At 44.1% G+C, this 18,236-nt stretch overlaps 1 protein-coding gene across 2 annotated transcripts in view; it reads right to left on the bottom strand.

Annotated features, from left to right (window-relative positions):
* Nucleotides 1-18,236, bottom strand: part of BMPR2 (bone morphogenetic protein receptor type 2) — a 201,471-nt gene that overhangs the window by 82,971 nt on the left and 100,264 nt on the right. For both annotated transcript variants that reach the window (XM_039912594.1, XM_029069799.2), the window contains exons 2-3: nt 5,954-6,130; nt 5,343-5,513 (exon numbers count right to left, since the gene is read on the bottom strand). In XM_039912594.1, coding sequence (XP_039768528.1) covers nt 5,343-5,513; nt 5,954-6,130 — 348 coding nt within the window. The remainder of the gene's footprint in view (nt 1-5,342; nt 5,514-5,953; nt 6,131-18,236) is intronic.

Below are 18,236 nucleotides of genomic sequence, written 5' to 3' on the forward strand. Positions count from 1 at the left end.
AAACACCAGGCTGCCCTGACTTCTACTCTTCTCCATCATTCCTCCTTATTCTTCTCGTTTAAGGTCACTCCGGCTGAATTTTAGAAATACAACGCAATTTGTCTAGGTGGGAGTCCAATATAGTCCAAATACTGCCTATGGGCTAGTTGTTTGACTCCCCTGGTCCAGATCCTCCACCACCATGAAACTTTCCCTTCTCATCGCCTGTCTGAATCTGGTAGCGGATGACGGTCTTCCCTAGGCAGATGCCAAAGCTGAGTGAGAAGAGGACCCGGGTGCTCTAGTTTCCCTGTCCCTCATCCCCTCTCATGCGAGCCCGGACGTCCTGATACATCCAATCCCCTGTCCGCCTTGCTCCTCCGGGACTCGCTCTGGGGATGGGAGACAAGTGGGTGAAGAAATCAGGCAGAAGCCCCACACCGCCACATCCCAGGAAGCAGCTTGGTCTAGTGGATAGAGTGCGGACCCGCGAGTGAGAAGGACCTGAGTTCTAATCCTGGCTCCACCGCTTGTCTGCTGTGTGATCTGAGGCAAATCACTTCACTTCTCTGGGCCTCAGTTCCCTCATCTGTAAAATGGGATTAAGATTGTTAGCCCTATTGTGGGTTAAGGACTGTATCTACCCCAGTGGTTAGAAGAGTGCTTGACACATAGAAAATGCTTAACAGATATCATTATTATTATTGTTGTTATGTAGCCTTGGGCCTCTTCCTCACCACCAGGATCCTGGAGCCGCCCCCATACCTCCCACCTTCCCTGCAGAAGCCACAGGAAGGAGCCATGGGAGAGAGCCCAAGGGATGGAGCCACCCCCATCCTCTCACCTTCCCTGCCGGAAGAGCCTGAAGGCTGGGGCCGTCCCCATAATAATAATAATAATAATTGTGGTATTTATGAAATGCTTACTATGTGCCAAGCACTGCTTTTGCTTGGGTAGTTACAAGGTAATCAGGTTGAACACACTCCCCATCCCACATAAGGCTCACATTCTTAATCCCCATTTTACAGATGAGGGAACTGAGACCCAGAAAAGTAAAGTGACTTGCCCTGGGTCACACAGCACACAAGTAGCAGAACAGGGATTAGAACCCATGTCCTCTGACTCCCGAGCCCTGCAGGAACCAACGGAAGGAGCCACAAAAGAGAGGCTGAGAGTTGGGGCCGCCCCATCCTCCCACCTCCCTCACAGGAACCACAAGAGAGAGGGGTCCAAGGGCTGGGGCCACCCTTATCCTCCCAACTTCCCTACTTCACACCGAGGCCGACTACCCTAATTTGATAATTCCCAGCTTTTCCCACCTAAGACAGTGTCTGGCTTCTGAAAAACTCAGGGCCCCTTGCTACAGTTTAAGCCTTGATGTCTCCCAGTTTAGGAGACAGGGAGGGGAAACAGGACTGGCCAGGGAAGCTTGATAAAATGTCATTTCATTCATTCAATAGTATTTATTGAGCGCTTACTATGTGCAGAGCACTGTACTAAGCGCTTGGGATGTACAAATCGGTAACAAGTCCCAGCTCGAGCCCCGGCAATTTTTGTCTACAATGGTGCCCTCTCTGTCTCCTCCATCATGGCCTAGTGGATAGAGCCCCAGCCTGGGAGTCACAAAGACCTGAGTTGTAATCTTGGCTCTGCCACTTGTATGCTATGTGTCCTTGGGTTCACTTCTCTGTACCTCAGTTACCTCATCTACAGAATGGGGATTGAGATTGTGAGCCCCTCGTGGGACAGGGACTGTGTCCATCCTTATTTGCTTGTATCCACCCCAGTGATTAGAACAGTGCCTGGCTCACAGTAAGTGCTTAACAAATATCCCAGTTATTATTATCAATCCACTCCAGTCTGGGAGCATTATTTGGGTTCTCGATATGCATTACTTCATTTCTGCTGGGGGTTCTAAATACTGCTTTGGGAAATGTGGAAGTAAATGGAAGAATTTCTTAGACTGTGAGCCCCACAAGGGGCTAATTCCTAATGTCCAATTCCTATCTGGTATTCTCTCCCAGCATTTAGTAAGTGCTCTGTACACGGTGGATGCTTAATACTATTATGACAACAGTAAGAACTTCATAAATACTAGTACTACTACTACTACTAATAATACTGATGATGATGCTGGCATTTGTTAAGCACTTACTCTGTGCCAAGCACTATTCTAAGCACTGGCGTAGATAAAGGTAATCAGGTCCCATGTAGGAATCACAGTCTTCATCCCCATTTGACAGGTGAGGGAACTGAGGCCCAGAGAACGGAAGTGACTTGCCCAAAGTCACACAGCTGACAAGAGGCAGAGCCGGGATTAGAACCCACCTCTGAATCCCAAGCCCGGGCTCTTTCCACTAATCCAGGCCAGGCTGCCAGCCACTTAAACAACGGGTTTGATACTCACCAAACAAATACAGGACAATGAAACAGTAAAAAAAAAAAGGGGGATTTCAGCTACAGAGTGAATGAATAATCACTATGGAATTTAAGTACTATGTGCTAAGAACTATACTAAATGCTGGGATAACTATAAGATAATCAGGTCCCACATGGGATTTTAAAGTCTAAATAGGAGGGAGAAAAGGTATTGAATTTTCATTTTCCAAATGAGGTAACCGAGGCCCAGAGAAGTGAAATGACTTCCCCAAAGTCACACAGCAGACAAGTGAGAGAGCCAGGATTAGAAACCAGGTCCTTTAACTCCCAGGCCTATGCTCTCTCCACTAGGCTATGCTGCATCTATAATTAAGGACAAAAAATTATGCTTAAGTTGGACAGATTCCTCGCTTTATCTTGAAATGCACAAATACTTAGAACAGATTGAAATACATACTGCCCAAGTTATTTGCTTTTTTTTTTAGATCCTGGATAGAAAAAAAGACCTGCAATTTACTTTCCTCTTGTTTTTAGAAATATAAATGACTTCCAGACTAATACATTAAGAGCCCAGATTCTGAATTTATGTAAATTGAAACATGCTCATTATAAAACTCTTGAAATAAGGCTTAATAGGAAACAGCAGCCTTACTAAGGGCCACATGGGTCTCGTTCCAAGTGTGGGGGGGAGGGGTACGGGTATTTCATCCCCATTTTACAGCTGAGGACACTGAGGCACAGAGAAGTTAAGTCACTTGACCAAGGTCACAACAAGCAACTGACTCCCAGGCCTGTGCTCTTCTCACAAAGTCACGCTGCTCCTCTTTTCAAAAAGGTAAATGTGACCTTAGAAGCAGGGATGGCATCTACCAACTCTTGTCGTATTGAGCTCTCTCAGGTGCTCTGCACACAAATGCTCAATAAATACCACTGACTGGTAGCCCTGAAGCTCGAAAGGCCCTCAGACTGAGGTAAGGCCTCATCCCACACTGGTAGGCAGTCATAAGGTCTAAGTACGCTCGCCTCTTTGATTGGATTTTCTACTCCTGTGTGTGTCATTAAATCACCAGCCCGTGTGCCGCCTTATATCACAGAAGTCTGTGGCGGCGTTCAATTTCATGTTGTCAGTGAACGCTATCGATCCTGATCTTGAAGGCTAGATCCAATCTTTGGCGTAGCTTGGCATCCCCTTTGAGGGAGGGGATGTGTACAGATTTCAGAAGGGGAAGGAAAATCTGGGGCATGAGGCAAATTTCTGGAGGAAATTATGCCCTGGAAATGGGATTTGGGTTTCGCACTGCAACCAAGGTTGGAAATGTTCCGGAAGAGTAGTGATGATAATATTAAGTGTTCACTGTGAGCAACAGTGATGATAATATTTATTAAGTGTTCACTGTGAGCAACACGCTGGGAGAGAATACACAAGTGGGAATTAGACCCAATCCCTGGCTGGGCTCACTGTCTAGGAGTTTAAATGCGGGTGAAGGGACTGGAGACAGACACATCAGGTGTGAAGAAACATTAACACACAACCCAAACAAATACACAAAGCAGGCTGAATGCTTCGGTGGGGATGGAGGAGCCCAAGAGCCCGCAAGGGCAGCTTTTAGCCCCAGCCCAGCGGGCACGGGGCATACTGACAGCGGGTACCTTCCGTCACGTCACGGGAGGGAAAACGGCAGTTACCACAGTGCTTTTCTCAGCAGGAATGGAGGAGTCCGAAAGCAGGTGGGAGCAGCTTTTTTTCCCTGGGCTAGAAGGCAAGGAATCTGCCTGGAGTGGACACCCTTCTTTATAGGAGGGAAGGCGGTGGTTACCACGGTGCTTTTCGCCACTGCGATTACAGTATGTGCTATCCTCCCTTCCTTGGGAGATAACATTACTAGCCTCTCCCTACCTGCTTAATAGAATTTATCGCATTTCAGTGACTTTCTTCCTCCACATGTTCATTAGATGGATGCTCATTAAAGACTTGTTCAGTAATAAGCATAGGAAGTGTTTTGCACTTTGGAAAGTTACCTCATGGATGGAACTTAAAAATGTTCTGCTTTTTAGCAGTCTCATTTTCATTTTTCTCCCAACTCCTACACATGCAACTTATTTTTCTTTTTGGCCAGACACTTCAAATTTACTGCTTGAATATTTGACATTCTATTCAAAAACAAGCTATTCTTATTTAGGTTACTTAAAAAGCAGAAACTCAACTGGTTATGCAAAGTGAATCATCCAATGTAAAGATACAAGTAAGACTGCCAAGACGGGGCACCTCAAGTAGCTGGACTCACGAGTCATAATTGGATTCTCTTCAACAAAAGTGGAATGCAACTATGCCAGCAGAATCTTGCCAAACCGATCTGTGTGAAAACTGATGCTGCCTACATGCTGTCTGCGATAACGGCATTAACCCTCACTTAAAGGGGTATGGGGCTCTGAAAATGAAAGACAATACATACAACTCTTTTATTCATTCACTTTGAGAAAGAGAGAGACTCATCTCCTTCTCTAATCTTTATAAGATGAGGACCACCTGCTTGCCTGTTTTCCTGGGGACAAGTGCTGGAAGTCAGGGAAGGCCAGAAAAAGAAACTTAAGTACCAGAGGAAAGAAAAGAAAAAAATAAACGGAAGAGTAGCGTGGGGAATGGAAGAAGAAATCGAAATTCTTCCTGTCTTGCCTTTGGTTGGTGGCCCATTCTAATTTGCACAGTTGCTACGAGTCTTAAATATTTAAACAAAAACACATCAATAAAATATGAAATATTAAAAAATGATTTTGCTTCTGGCCTAAGACTGCAAATGCAAAAAAAGGACTAGTGAGAAGTACATCCATCAATAGTATTTCCAAAGTGCACAGAGTAGGGGCTCGATAAAGACGATGGATTGGTAGATGAACTTACAAGAAATATTTTGGTAGGCTCTAAGAGAATTGGTCTCTGCCGTTAAATCGGAATGATTTACTAATGATAGCTGAAGGTCTTGACTTACTCAGAGGTGTTGTGTCGGGAGGAGGAAAATTCTCGGTGAAGTTGACGTTACACAAATCCGTTCTACAGCAGCAAAAACGGTAGGTTCCATTCTGAATTGAGGGAGGGGTGGTTGTTACTACGCACTCTTCGTAGTGACACTCTTGGGGGTCTCCAATGTGGGACCAGCAACCTACAAAGTAACATTCAGAAAAAGATTAGGAGAGGGTTTGACTTCCTGTGGGGTTTAATATTCATTATTTTCCTAGAGGGTTGGGATGGGGGGGGGGGGGGTGAGTGCTCATTCCAAGCTGGATAATTCACCACCCAATACAGCACCAAATAAACAAAACCACTTCACAGCCTTACTGAAGGCACATCTCCTCCATGAGGCCTTCCCTAAGCCCCCCTTTCCTCTTTTCCCACTCCCTTCTGAGTCTCCCTGACTTGTTCCTACTGCTCATCCCCACTCCAGCCCCACAGCATTTATAAACATATCTCTCATTTTTTTACGTACATTAATGTCTGCCCCCACCCCCCAAACTGTAAGCTCACTGTGGGCAGAGAATGTGTCTGTTTATTGTTGTATCCCCAAGAGTTCAGTATTGAATGAATGAAAGATGCATCACTTGCCTTGTTTCACAAGATTGATGTCCCCTTTCGATTTCTCCCAGAGTCCATAGCAGGTGTTGCCCTTTGAACACAAAATGGTGCCGTTTTCATGAGAGATTCGACTCTCACCAATCCCTGGGTCCTGCTGATATGGGTCTTTGAATGCGCATAATCGCTCTTCACTCTGGGAAGCTGAGCCTGAAAGAAAACAAAGGAAAATCAGTTTTCATCCTTTTCCCACTATATACACATGCGCAAATCAAAGCTGGGAAGAGAAATTTCACCCCACACCCACTTTGCCCCCTCCCCACCGCCTGCCTGAGGAGATTACTGCACTTGTTCTGATGCCATCTGCCGAGTTTTTTCTACTCCGGGTTGTTAAATCATCCTTATGGTGGTCTGCAACTCCGAAACTTCAAAAATAAAGCTGGAAGTAAGGGTGCATTTTGTGCCAAAGAGACAAGAGGAAGTCCCCTTGGCCATCATCCACATAGTGGAGAACTTGATTTCCTAACCCAAGAAGTCTGACCGTTCTACACTCCTTGTCTTTGCCGGATCTCCAATCCTAACCAACTGACCAATCAATCCATAGATATTTATTGAGCACTTACTGTGTGCAGAGCACTGTAGTGAGTGTTTGAGACAGTACTATAAAAAGAGATGGTAGACACACTTCCTGCCCATGAGTTGAAAAGTCTAGCAGGGGAGACAGACATTAAGTCTGTCTGTCTGTCTCCCCCGATTAGACCGTAAACCCGTCAAATGGCAGGGACTGTCTCTATCTGTTGCCAACTTGTTCATTCCAAGCGCTTAGTACAGTGCTCTGCACATAGTAAGCGCTCAATAAATACTATTGAATGAATGAATGAATGAATGAATGAATGAATGAATCGTGGATATGGATGTAACTGCTATGGGGTGGATAGTAAGTAAGGAAGTAAGGAAGTGCTTAAGGGCTAGAGATCCAGGTGCATGGGCAACAGAGAAAGCAGAGAAGCAGTGAGATGCAGGGGAAAGAGCACAGGCGTGGGACTCAGAGGTCATGGGTTCTAATCCCAGGTCTGCCCCTGATCAGCTGTATGACCTTGGGCAAGTCACTTGACTTCTCTGTGCCTGTTACCTCATCTGTAAAATGGGGATTAAAGACTGTGAGCCCCACATGGGACAACCTGATTACCTTGTATCCCCCCCCAGGGCTTAAGCGCTTAACAAATGCCATCATTATTATTATTAATATTATTATTATTATAATCACACCATTTGCCTGCTGAATCACTTGAGCAAGTCATTTAACATAACTATGTCCCAGTTTCCACAAAAGTAAAATGGGGATTCATTACCTGTTCCCCCTCCTACTTGACTGTGAGCCCCATGTGGGATATGGGCTGTGTCCCACCAGATTAACTTTATCTACATATTTAAAAAAAATAGAAAAATACAAAAAGAGTAGGGAAGAATTTATTTTTCTATTTTTTTAACCTTAACAAACCTTTCAGAGTGGGCAAAGATGTGATGAAACATTTAAGTCATAAAATCTGTCACTTACTAGCAACTTGAGTAATATATTCAATGAGGGAGAAATGGTATACTATTGGCTATAAGTGCCTGTATCAATAAATGATAGAAAAGGAATGTTTATTCATTGCATTCATTCTTATTGAGCGCTTACTGTGTGCAGAGCACCGTGGCTCAGTGGAAAGAGCACGGGCTTTGGAGTCAGAGGTCATGGGTTCGATTCCCGGCTCTGCCACTTGTCAGCTGTGTGACTCTGGGCAAGTCACTTGACTTCTCTGTGCCTCAGTTACCTCATCTGCAAAATGGGGATTAAGACTGTGAGCCCCATGTGGGACAACCCGATTCCCTTGTGTCTACCCCAGCGCTTAGAACAGTGCTCTGCACATAGTAAGCGCTTAACAAATACCAACATTATTATTACTAAGCGCTTGTGAGAGTACAAAATAACAATAGACGCATTCCCTGCCCACGATGAGCCTACAGTCTCATGACTGTTGTATTTTCCCAACCACTTAGTAGGGTGCATAGCACTCTGACGGCACTCAATAAATACCATGACTACTGTTTGGGCAGCCTTATATTTGACACATACAATGGCATGCCTCTCTCCCTCTCCCCACAGTTGAAGTCTGACTTTATCATCACAGACTGGCTCCTGCCTGTCCTACAAATAGACCCTAACCTCATGTTGATTTTTTAACATAGCGGCTCTATATTGGTGATTCATCTTCAGCTTTTGGGCAAATATGATCTCAAGGTTTTGTTTGTTGTACTTGTGTTTAGCCATTTTTTCCATATCCTGTAATTATTTTGTCCTGATTTTTCTAATTTATCATGGTCGTATTTAATTTATTCCTCTATTCCAAGCAATAACAACTCTCCAATTTTGCGATATCTGCAAACCCGGAGCATATTCTTGGGTCACTCATAATATATCAGTGTTGACTTGAATAACTAGTGGATAGAAAATAGGCTTCCAAAGATAACTGTTAACTTTACTCTGACTTCACAACTTAAAATGTTTTTTAAAAAAACACTAACATGCTCAGGGGAAACTCTTTTCTGACATTTTCCTTTCATTATTTAGATTTCATTCCTTAGACTATGAGCCCTGTGTCAGGCAGGGACCGAGTCCGACACGATTAACTTGTGTCCGACCTGATTAACCTGTATTTATCCCAGTGCTCAGAACTGGGCTGGACGCCTAGTAAGCGCTTAACAAATTCCCTACTTATTGTTTTAATAAATTAACAGAAAAATACTCAACACCTGCAGAGTTTTAAAAGCCACACTGAAGATCAAGGAGACACTAAGAGGCCACAGTAAGTAAAATCCTGGACCTTCTTGGCTTTACCCCAGTGGATATTGTAAATGTTGGGGTCTGGTCGGCCTCCCCCCACAGAATTATTTTTAATTGCCAAAGTCAGGCCCAATATTGAAAAGCGGGCATTGGCCCACTGAAAACCCCAGTACCACTTTGTAGTCTGGAAGTATGGACTCCTTTCTGACACCATTTCCTAATCTCCAGGAAAGACTGGACAACCAGGATGCACTGGGCTGCTCCCCTCAAAACTCCGCGGAAGATGAGCCCAAATCTTTCCATACAGTTTTAAAATTTGGGGTGAGGTGTGGGCAGGGGGAATTACCCAATCCTGCCTGAAGCCAATCAGCCCGGGAGCCAGTCAGGCTAAGGACCCAAAACTAGCCTACAAAGAAGCTGCATGGCCTAATGGAAAGAGGTTGGGGCCGGGAGTCAGATGGCTTGGGTTTGAATCCTGGATTTCTAAATATCTGCCGTGTGACCTAGGGCAAGTTACTTAAATTTCTGGGCCTCGGTTACCTCATCTGTCATATGGTGGAAAGAGCCCGGGCTTGGGAGTCAGAGGTCATGGGTTTGACTCCCGGCTCTGCCGCTTGTCAGCTGGGTGACTGTGGGCAAGTCACTTCACTTCTCTGTGCCTCAGTTCCCTCATCTGTAAAATGGGGATTAACTGTGAGCCTCACGTGGGACAGCCCGATGACCCTGTATCTCCCCCAGCGCTTAGAACAGTGCTCTGCATGTAGTAAGCGCTTAACAAATACCAGCATTATATGGGGATTCAATCCTATTCCCTCCTAATTGGACTGTGAGCCCAATGGGGAACAGGGATTGTAATCAACCTGATTATCTTGTTTCTACACCAGTGTTTAGAACTTGCTTGGCATACAGTAAATAATCGGGTAAATAATTAAATAATCTAATAAAATGCCTCAGCCTGATCAGGACTCGGTAACAGTGTTCTTTCCCTTGCTCTGAAAATAACAGTGGTAATATTCATTAAGCATTTATTAGATGTCAAGGACTGTACTAAGTACTGGGGTAGATAAAAGATAATTGGGTTGGACAAAGTCCCTGTTGCACATGGGGGTTCACATCTCAGCAGAAGGGAGTAGGAATGAACCCTCATTTTACAGATGAGGCAGCAGAGAAGTGACTTGCCCAAGGTCACCCAGCAGACAAGTGGTGAAGCCAAAATTATAACCCAGGTCCCCAACTCTGTGCTCTTTCCACTAGGCCACGCTACTTTCGACCTCCCTTATACTAAATAGGCTAATAACAATGATGCTTACTATGTGCCAAGCACTGTTCTAGGTCCTGGTTCGATATCAGCAGCTTTGGGGTCGAGTGCTAATAAAGCAAATTGGGCATTCTGGGCACCTCTGGGCTGTGCAGTTTTAAATGAAAATGAATTCTAAAAGTTGAGGGGAGCCAAACAACCTTTCACTGATTCACCTCAGCCTATTTCTGCAATGGGAAGGCCAGAAGCAAGTGCTTCAAACTATGACAACCTGCATGAGGCTTAATGTCATGACTACAGTCTTTAGCCACTTAAGGACAGGTTGTAGAAATAGCACTCCCTGTCCTTATGAGCAGGAACAGTACAATTAATCAATCTATCAATCCCATTTACAGAGTTTGCTATGTGCAGAACTTTTACGAAATGCTTGGGAGAGTGCAATACAAAAGAGTTGACAAACACAATCCCTGACAAGAAGCTTATTAATAATAATAATAATAATAATAATAAATGATAATGGTATTTGTTAAGCACATACTACGTGCAAGGCACTGTACTAAGCACTGGGGTGGATACGAGCGAATCGGGTTGGACACAGTCTCTGTCTCACATGGGGCTCAGTTTCAATCCCCATATTACAGATGAGGTAACTGAGGCACAGGGAAGTGAAGTGGTCACAAAGCAGCCAAGTGGCAGAGCTGGGATTAGAATCCATGATTTTTACGACTCCCAGACCCCTGCTCTCTCCACTTCGCCATGATGCTTGCTTACAGTCTGGAGAAATATTTTGATTCTTTAGGGATTGCTATTGTAATAGTGATATTCTTCTTTTCTCTTTAAGTTTGGATATGAAGCTGAAGCTGGGTAATTAAAATATTTGGTTGCAGGGAATCTTTTCTAAGCTTAACATGGTTAGTAGTATTTACTGAGCAGCCACTGGGTTCAACCTACTAAATTAGGAACTATAAAACAAACAAGGAACACATTCTTTGACCTTAGGGAGTTTACCCCCTAATGGGGGAAAGTGTACCAATAAAATCATTCCAGGCCCCAAATACAACAGAGTGACAGAGAAAGCTCATTCCAATAGATTCGGATGTGATGGTAATAATAATAATTGAGGCATTTGTTAAGCGCTTCCTATGTGCCAGGCACTGTACTGAGCGATGGGGTGGATACAAGTAAATTGTGTTAGCCACAGTCCCTGTCCCACGTGGGGCTCACAGTCTCAAACCCCATTTTACAGATAAGATAACTGAGGCACACAGAAGTGAAATGACTTGCCCAAGGTCACTAAGCAGACAGGTAACAGTGCCAGGATTAGAACCCATGTCCTTCTGACTCCCTGGCCAGTGCTCTATCCACTACGCCACCCTGCTTCTCTAAGGTAAGGACCTTTAGCAATTTGGGGGGGATTGGCAAGTTCAGACTATTCACCACTCAACTACATATAAATAATAATAATAATAATAATAATAATGTTGGTATTTGTTAAGCGCTTACTATGTGCAGAGCACTGTTCTAAGCGCTGGGGTAGATACAAGGTGATCAGCTTGTCCCAGGTGGGGCTCACAGCTTTAATCCCCATTTTCCAGTTGAGGGAACTGAGGCACATAGAAGTGAAGTGACTTGCTCACAGTCACCTAGCTGAGAAGTGGCGGAGCCAGGATTCGAATCCATGACCGCTGACTCCCAAGCCCGTGCTCTTTCCAATGAGCCACACTGCTTCTCTTTAACTTTAAAGTTACTTTAAAGTAACTTTAACTTCTACCTGGACTGTAGTTAATGTTTTGAAGTTAATGAATGATGAATTTGCTAAGAAGAATGAGAGCTGAAATGAGCGAAATTCTCTCAGCCCCCTCGTCCATCAAGGGGGAGCAAACTTGGGGTCCCAATTCCCAGCATACTCTGGGTATGCAAGGCTGCGCTGATTTAAGCCCCAACAGCGTGTCCTCAGTGTCCCAGCAGAACCTGCACCAGCTCTACTCCGCATCAAAGAGAAGCAGCATTGCCTAGTGGATAGAGCGGGCCTGGGACTCAGAAGGACCTGGGTTCTAATCCTGGCTCCGCCACCGGTCTGTTAACCTTGGGCAAGTCACTTCACAAGGCCTCAGTTACCTCATCTGTAAAATGGGGACTGAGACTGTGAGCCCCACAGGGACTGTTTCCAACCTGATTTGCCCATATACACCCCAGTGCTTCGCCTGGCACGTAGTAAGCGCTTAACAAATACCACAATTATTATTATTATCAAAGACACTCTATCCTGCCCTGCCTTCCCCGACCCCGGCATGAGTGAAAGAAGCACGGACAGCATGAAGCTTCTACATAACCTCGCTCTCACAGTTTTTGTGGCTCCAGCTGGGCCTTGGACTCTAAACCATGAGGAGCCTGAAATTCTTCTCCTCTGAGCACAGCATCCTAATGGCTTTTGTTTTCATTTTGTGTATGGGTTTTCGTCTTTTAGGCTGTTTGTGATTCATTATGTCATCGTTCCTTATGGAACTGTCACCAGTCCCCTCTCCTTCTTTATATATTTGGATTGTGAGCCAGGCCACAAAAGGTGTTGCCATTTTCCTCTCAGCACTTATGTACCCATCTTTAAATTATATATTAATAATAAACAATAATTATAGTGCTTAAGTGCTTACTATGTGTCAAGCACTTTTCTAAGCACCAGGGTAGATACAAGGTAATCAGGTTGGACATAGTCCCTGTCCCACATGGGGGACACACTCTTAAATTATAATTTAATTATAAATTATTTATATTAATGTCTGTCTCTGCCATCTAGACCATAAGCTTGGTATGGGCATGGAATGTGTCTGTTAATTTCTATTGTAATCTCCCACACAATTAGCACAGTGCTCTGCATATAGTGCTCCATAATTATGTAACTCCCTGAGAAGCCTTCCCTGACTAAACCCTCCTTTCCTTTCCTCCACTCCCTTCTGTATAGCCCTGATTTGCTCCCTTTAGTCATCCCCCCTCCCAACCCCACAGCACTTATCTGTTATTTATATTAATGTCTGTCTCTCCCTCTAGACTAAGTTCGATATGAGCAGAGAATTTATTGTTATATTGTACTCTCCCAAGTGCTTAGTACAGTCCTCTGCACACAGTAAGTGTTCATTAAATACCACTGATTGACATACTTTCCAGGTGCACAGAGCAAGAACTAAATAGTACTACTAGTAGGAAAATAAACTTTCAAGGCAAGATCTGAATATACAACATGGAGGGAATTTAAATATTTCACATTTATAAACGCTCACCTACACTGTAATAGGCTGCCTTATTCAGACCTAAGACTGTTGGTTCTTTTTTTTAACTGGATCGACGCATAGGAATGAATCTACACCACTAGCCTGCCACTGTTTAATGCGTGAAAAACATTTAGGAATTTTGGAATATATTCACTTTTTTAGAACAAAAAAGGTAAAATCTGAATTTATCATCCTTATTATTCAATATTTACATTACAGATCTAACACAAGATTAACAGCCACTCAAGCTCCAAAATATCTGTAGAGCCCCAAGACAAACTTGACACCACCCTGAAGGCTATTTCACTTCCTCAAACAAATTTGGATCAAAGTTTCCAGAGCTCCCTTTGATTTAGAGAAGAGAAGCCAACCAATAATTGCTACAGCATGGACAACAAAGCTGAAAAGTTATTGTTTTATAATGTTGATCACACATGTTATATTTTCTAAAGGCCACATTTCCCTACTCCTCAAAAACCTCCCCTGGTTGCCCACCCATGCCAGCATCAAACTCCTAACCACTGGCTTTAAAGCAGTCAATCAGCTCAGCCCCTCCTACCTCACCTCACCAATCTTCTACTCCAGCCCAGACTGCACACTCCACTCCTCCGGTGTCTGCTTACTCACTGCTTTCCGATCTCATCTATCTCACCTCTGACCCCTTTTCCAAGTCCACTCCAAAGCCTGGAACTCCCCCTCCATAAAAGCCAGACCACCACTCTCTCCACCGTCAAAGCTTTATTAAGGTCACATCTCTCCAAGAGGCCTTCCCCAATTAAGTCCCCTTTTCCCCACCTCCCTCTCCCTTCTATGTCCTTTATGCACTTGGACATCTGATATTTGGCCTACCCCCAACCCCAAAGCATTTATGTACATATCCTTAAATTACACGATGATGATGGTATTTGGCTCCGCCACTTGTCAGCTGTGTGACTTTGGGCAAGCCACATAACTTCTCTGTGCCTCAGTTACCTCATCTGTAAAATGGGGGTTAAGACTGTGAGCCCCGCATGGGACAATCTGATAATCTTGTATCTAACCCAGCGCTTAGAACTGTGCTCGGCACATAGTAAGCGTTTAACAAATACCATTATTATTATGTGTCAAGCACTGTTCTAAATACTGGGGTAGATACAAGCTAATCAGGATTAGAACCTGTATCCTGAGATTAGAACCCAGGCCCTTCTGACTCCCAGGCGCAGGCTCTAACCACTACACCATGGTGCCTTCCTAATATATATTATAAATTATACTAATGCCTGTCTCCTGCTCTAGACGGTAAACTCATTATGGGCAGGGAATGTATCTGCTAATTCAGTTACTTTGGGATCGTCCAAGTGCTTAGTACAGAGCTCTGCTCATAGTAAGCACTCAATAAATACCATCAATTGATTGACTGGCACACAGTAAGGGCCAGCAGGAGGAAGTAGTATGGTCAATTGGTTAGAGCACGGACTGGGAGTCGGAAGGTCATGGGTTCTTATCCCAGCTCTGCCACTTGTCTGCTCTGTGACCCTGGGCAAATCACTTCACTTCTCTGTGCCTCAGTTACCTCATCTGTAAAATGGGGTTAAAGCTGTGAGCTCTAGGTGGGATAGAAACTGTATCCAATCAGAGTATCCTGAATGTATCCAACCAGAGTATCTTGAATCTACCATAGAGCTTAGAAAAGTGCCTGGCACTGCAACAAGACTATAAATTTGTCTTCTGGACTATAAACTCCTTGTGGGCCGGGAATTTGTCTATTATATTGTTCTCTCCCAAGGGCTTAGTAGAGTGCTCTGCCCAAAGTAAGCGCTCAATAAATACAGTTGACTGACAAAAAATAAGTGCTTAACAAATACCATTAAAAAAATGCATGCTCTTGATGATGGGGAGGTCAATAGGGCATGATAATTGAGGAATAGGAAACCAGGACAGCTTCCAGACTCGGCTCCAACTCCTCCCTGATCTATTGTTTCCACACCAATTAGAGTCTCCCAACTGATGTGCCTGAGGCTTAATGGCCTGAGAAAGGAATCTCTGCAAACTAGGGTCCCCCTGGTGTGTGGTCCCTAACCCTCAGCCCGGACAATGGCACCCCAAAATCACTCTCACAGAGAGCATTTATGTTTCACCCAGCTGTGGAGGAAGACAGAAAATCGGATTCCCTCCCTACTCCTCAAAAATTGCTTGACCCACATTGGTGGCCCGGCTTTAGGAGAGACAAGTCGGTTAATGGACTCACTCACTGAAGAGCTTTTTATGTAACCAGTCAATCCTCAGCCCCGGAAGGTTCAGGAAAATATGCTGATGTGTGTATGCACTGATTGATCTGCTAAGGCAGTTTGGCCTGATTTTCAGAGGAATTGCTGTTAGGGTGAGTGGAAATTTTTCTCTCTGACTGCTCTCCATACCCCACTGTCCTTTGATTGCAAACTTGGCTGGCAGGCATGGTGCGGGTTCAAACTAGGCAATGCATGAAGTGTGCTTTAAAAAAAAATCATTGTTACGCTGATGCTGATGCAGAGAGAACATGAGAACTTGGCAGCAGCAAGGCCTAGTGGCAAGACTTCAGGCTTGGGTTCTAATCCCACTCCACCATTTGTCTGCTGTGTGACTTTGGGCAAGCCACTTAACTTCTCTGTGCCTCAATTACCTCATCTGGAAAATGGGGATTAAGACTGTGAGCCCCAAAGTGGGACAATCTGGTAACGTTGTACCCTTACACTCATCTGGAAAATGGGGATTAAGACTGTGAGCCCCAAAGTGGGACAATCTGGTAACCTTGTATCTATCTCAGTGCTTAGAACAGTGTTTGGCACATAGTAAGCACTTAACAAATACCATCACCATCATCATGTATGACCTTGGGCAAGTCACTTCCCTTCTCTGGGCCTCGGTGACCTCATCTGTAAAATGGGGCTAAAGACTGTGAGCCCCATGTGGGACAGGGGCTGTGTCCAACCTGATTACTTTGTATCTACCCCAAAGCTTAAAATGGTGCTTGGCACACAGTAAGCACTTAATAAATACCATAATTAATTAATTATTGGGTCCTGGGGTGTATAATGTGTTGGGGGGAGGGGAATGTGAAGGGGACATCCATTCCCGTGGCTTCAGCCACCGCCTCAAGGCAACTGCTGGCCCCAAAATGGGCCTTACTAGTCCAGATCTTTCTCCTCCCCTGCAACCTCACATCTCCTCTTGCTTCGTGGACATGACTATAGAGATGTGTCCTCACCTGCCCCCCAAAATCCTCTCCTCCACCCAGTGATCTGGGTGACGTGACTGATCAATTAGACTGTAAGCCCTTCAGTGGGAAGGGACTGTCTCTATCTGTTGCCGATTTGTACATTCCAAGCGCTTAGTACAGTGCTCGGCACATAGTAAGCGCTCAATAAATACTATTGAATGAATGAATGATTGACTGACTGACAACACACACTCTCCTCTCCATCTCTCTTGGTATTACCTATGACTCCTGCCTCTCTTTCAAGCCCAATATTAATCAATGGTATTTATAATAATAATAATAATACTAATGGTACTTAAGCATTTACTATGTGCCAAGCACTGTTGTAGGAAACAGCGTGACTTAATGGAAAGAGCATGGGTTTGGGAGTCAGAGGACGTGCGTTCTAATCCCGGCTCTGCCACTTGTCAGCTGTGTGACTCAGGGCAAGTCACTTAACTTCTCTGTGCCTCAGGTAGCTCATCTGTACAATGGGGCTTAAGACTGTGAGCCCCACGTGGGACAAACTGATTACCTTGTATCTACTCCAGCGCTTAGAACAGTCCTTGGCATATAGTAAGTGCTTAACAAGTACCGTAATAATAATAATTATGGTATTGTTAAGTGCGTACTATGTGCCAAACACTACTGTTATTTTGATTATTATGGTACTTGATAAGAATTTACTATGTGCCAAACACTACTGTTATTTTGATTATTATGGTACTTGATAAGAATTTACTATGTGCCAAACACTACTGTTGTTATTTTGATTATTATGGTACTTGATAAGCACTTACTATGTGCCAAGCACTGTTCTAAGCACTGGGGTAGATTCAAGTTAGTCAGGTTGGACACAGTCCCTGTCTCATATGGGGTTTACACTCTTAATCCCCGTTTTAGAGATGACGGAATTAAAGTCCAAAAAAGTGAAGTGACTTGCCCAAGGTTCACACAGCAGACATGTGGCAAAGTTGGGATTAGAACCCATGACCTTTTGACTCCCAGAATCGTGCTCTATCCACTATGCAATGCTGCTTTGTACTGAGGTAGATACTAGGTACAGAGACACAATCCCTGTCCCACAGGGGGCTCACACTCTTAATCTCCATTTTACAGATGAGATAATTTATTGAAAGTGAAGTGAAGATGACTTGAAGGGCTTATTATTAAAAGTTAAGGAACAGAGCAACAAGATGGGCATATATTTGAACGCCAAGAAAATAAAGATCCTGACAACTGGAACTTCTAACACATTTGTAGTGGATGGAGAGAAGATTGAAATAGTTGGCAATTGACAACTGAATCAGAAATGACTCAACAGCACTTAATAATAATAAATTTTTTGAATGCTTACTATGTGCACAGCACGATATTAAGCGATTGGACAAGTACGAAACCACAGACACGTTACTTGGCCATAACACGCTTCCGGTCTAGAGGGGGAGATAGTCTTTTGCCAATTCCTGTCAGTTCTTCCTACCTAACACTTTCGGGAATCAGTACAATATGACAAAGTTGGTAGGCATGCTTACTGCCCACGAGGAGTATTTCGTGCTGGGCAGGGAACCTGTCACTGTTTATTGTTGTACTGTACCTTCCCAAGTACTTAGTACAGTGCTCTGCACACAGTAACCACTTAATTTGATTGAATGAATGAATGATGTTTCTTTCCCATTAGGAATCTCAACTACATCTTGAGAAAAGCAGCTGTTGTGATGTAACCATGACTCCTTGCATTTCATAACAAT

This window comes from Ornithorhynchus anatinus, chromosome 7 (assembly GCF_004115215.2).
Source record: "Ornithorhynchus anatinus isolate Pmale09 chromosome 7, mOrnAna1.pri.v4, whole genome shotgun sequence".
NCBI classification, from domain to species: Eukaryota; Metazoa; Chordata; class Mammalia; order Monotremata; family Ornithorhynchidae; genus Ornithorhynchus; species Ornithorhynchus anatinus.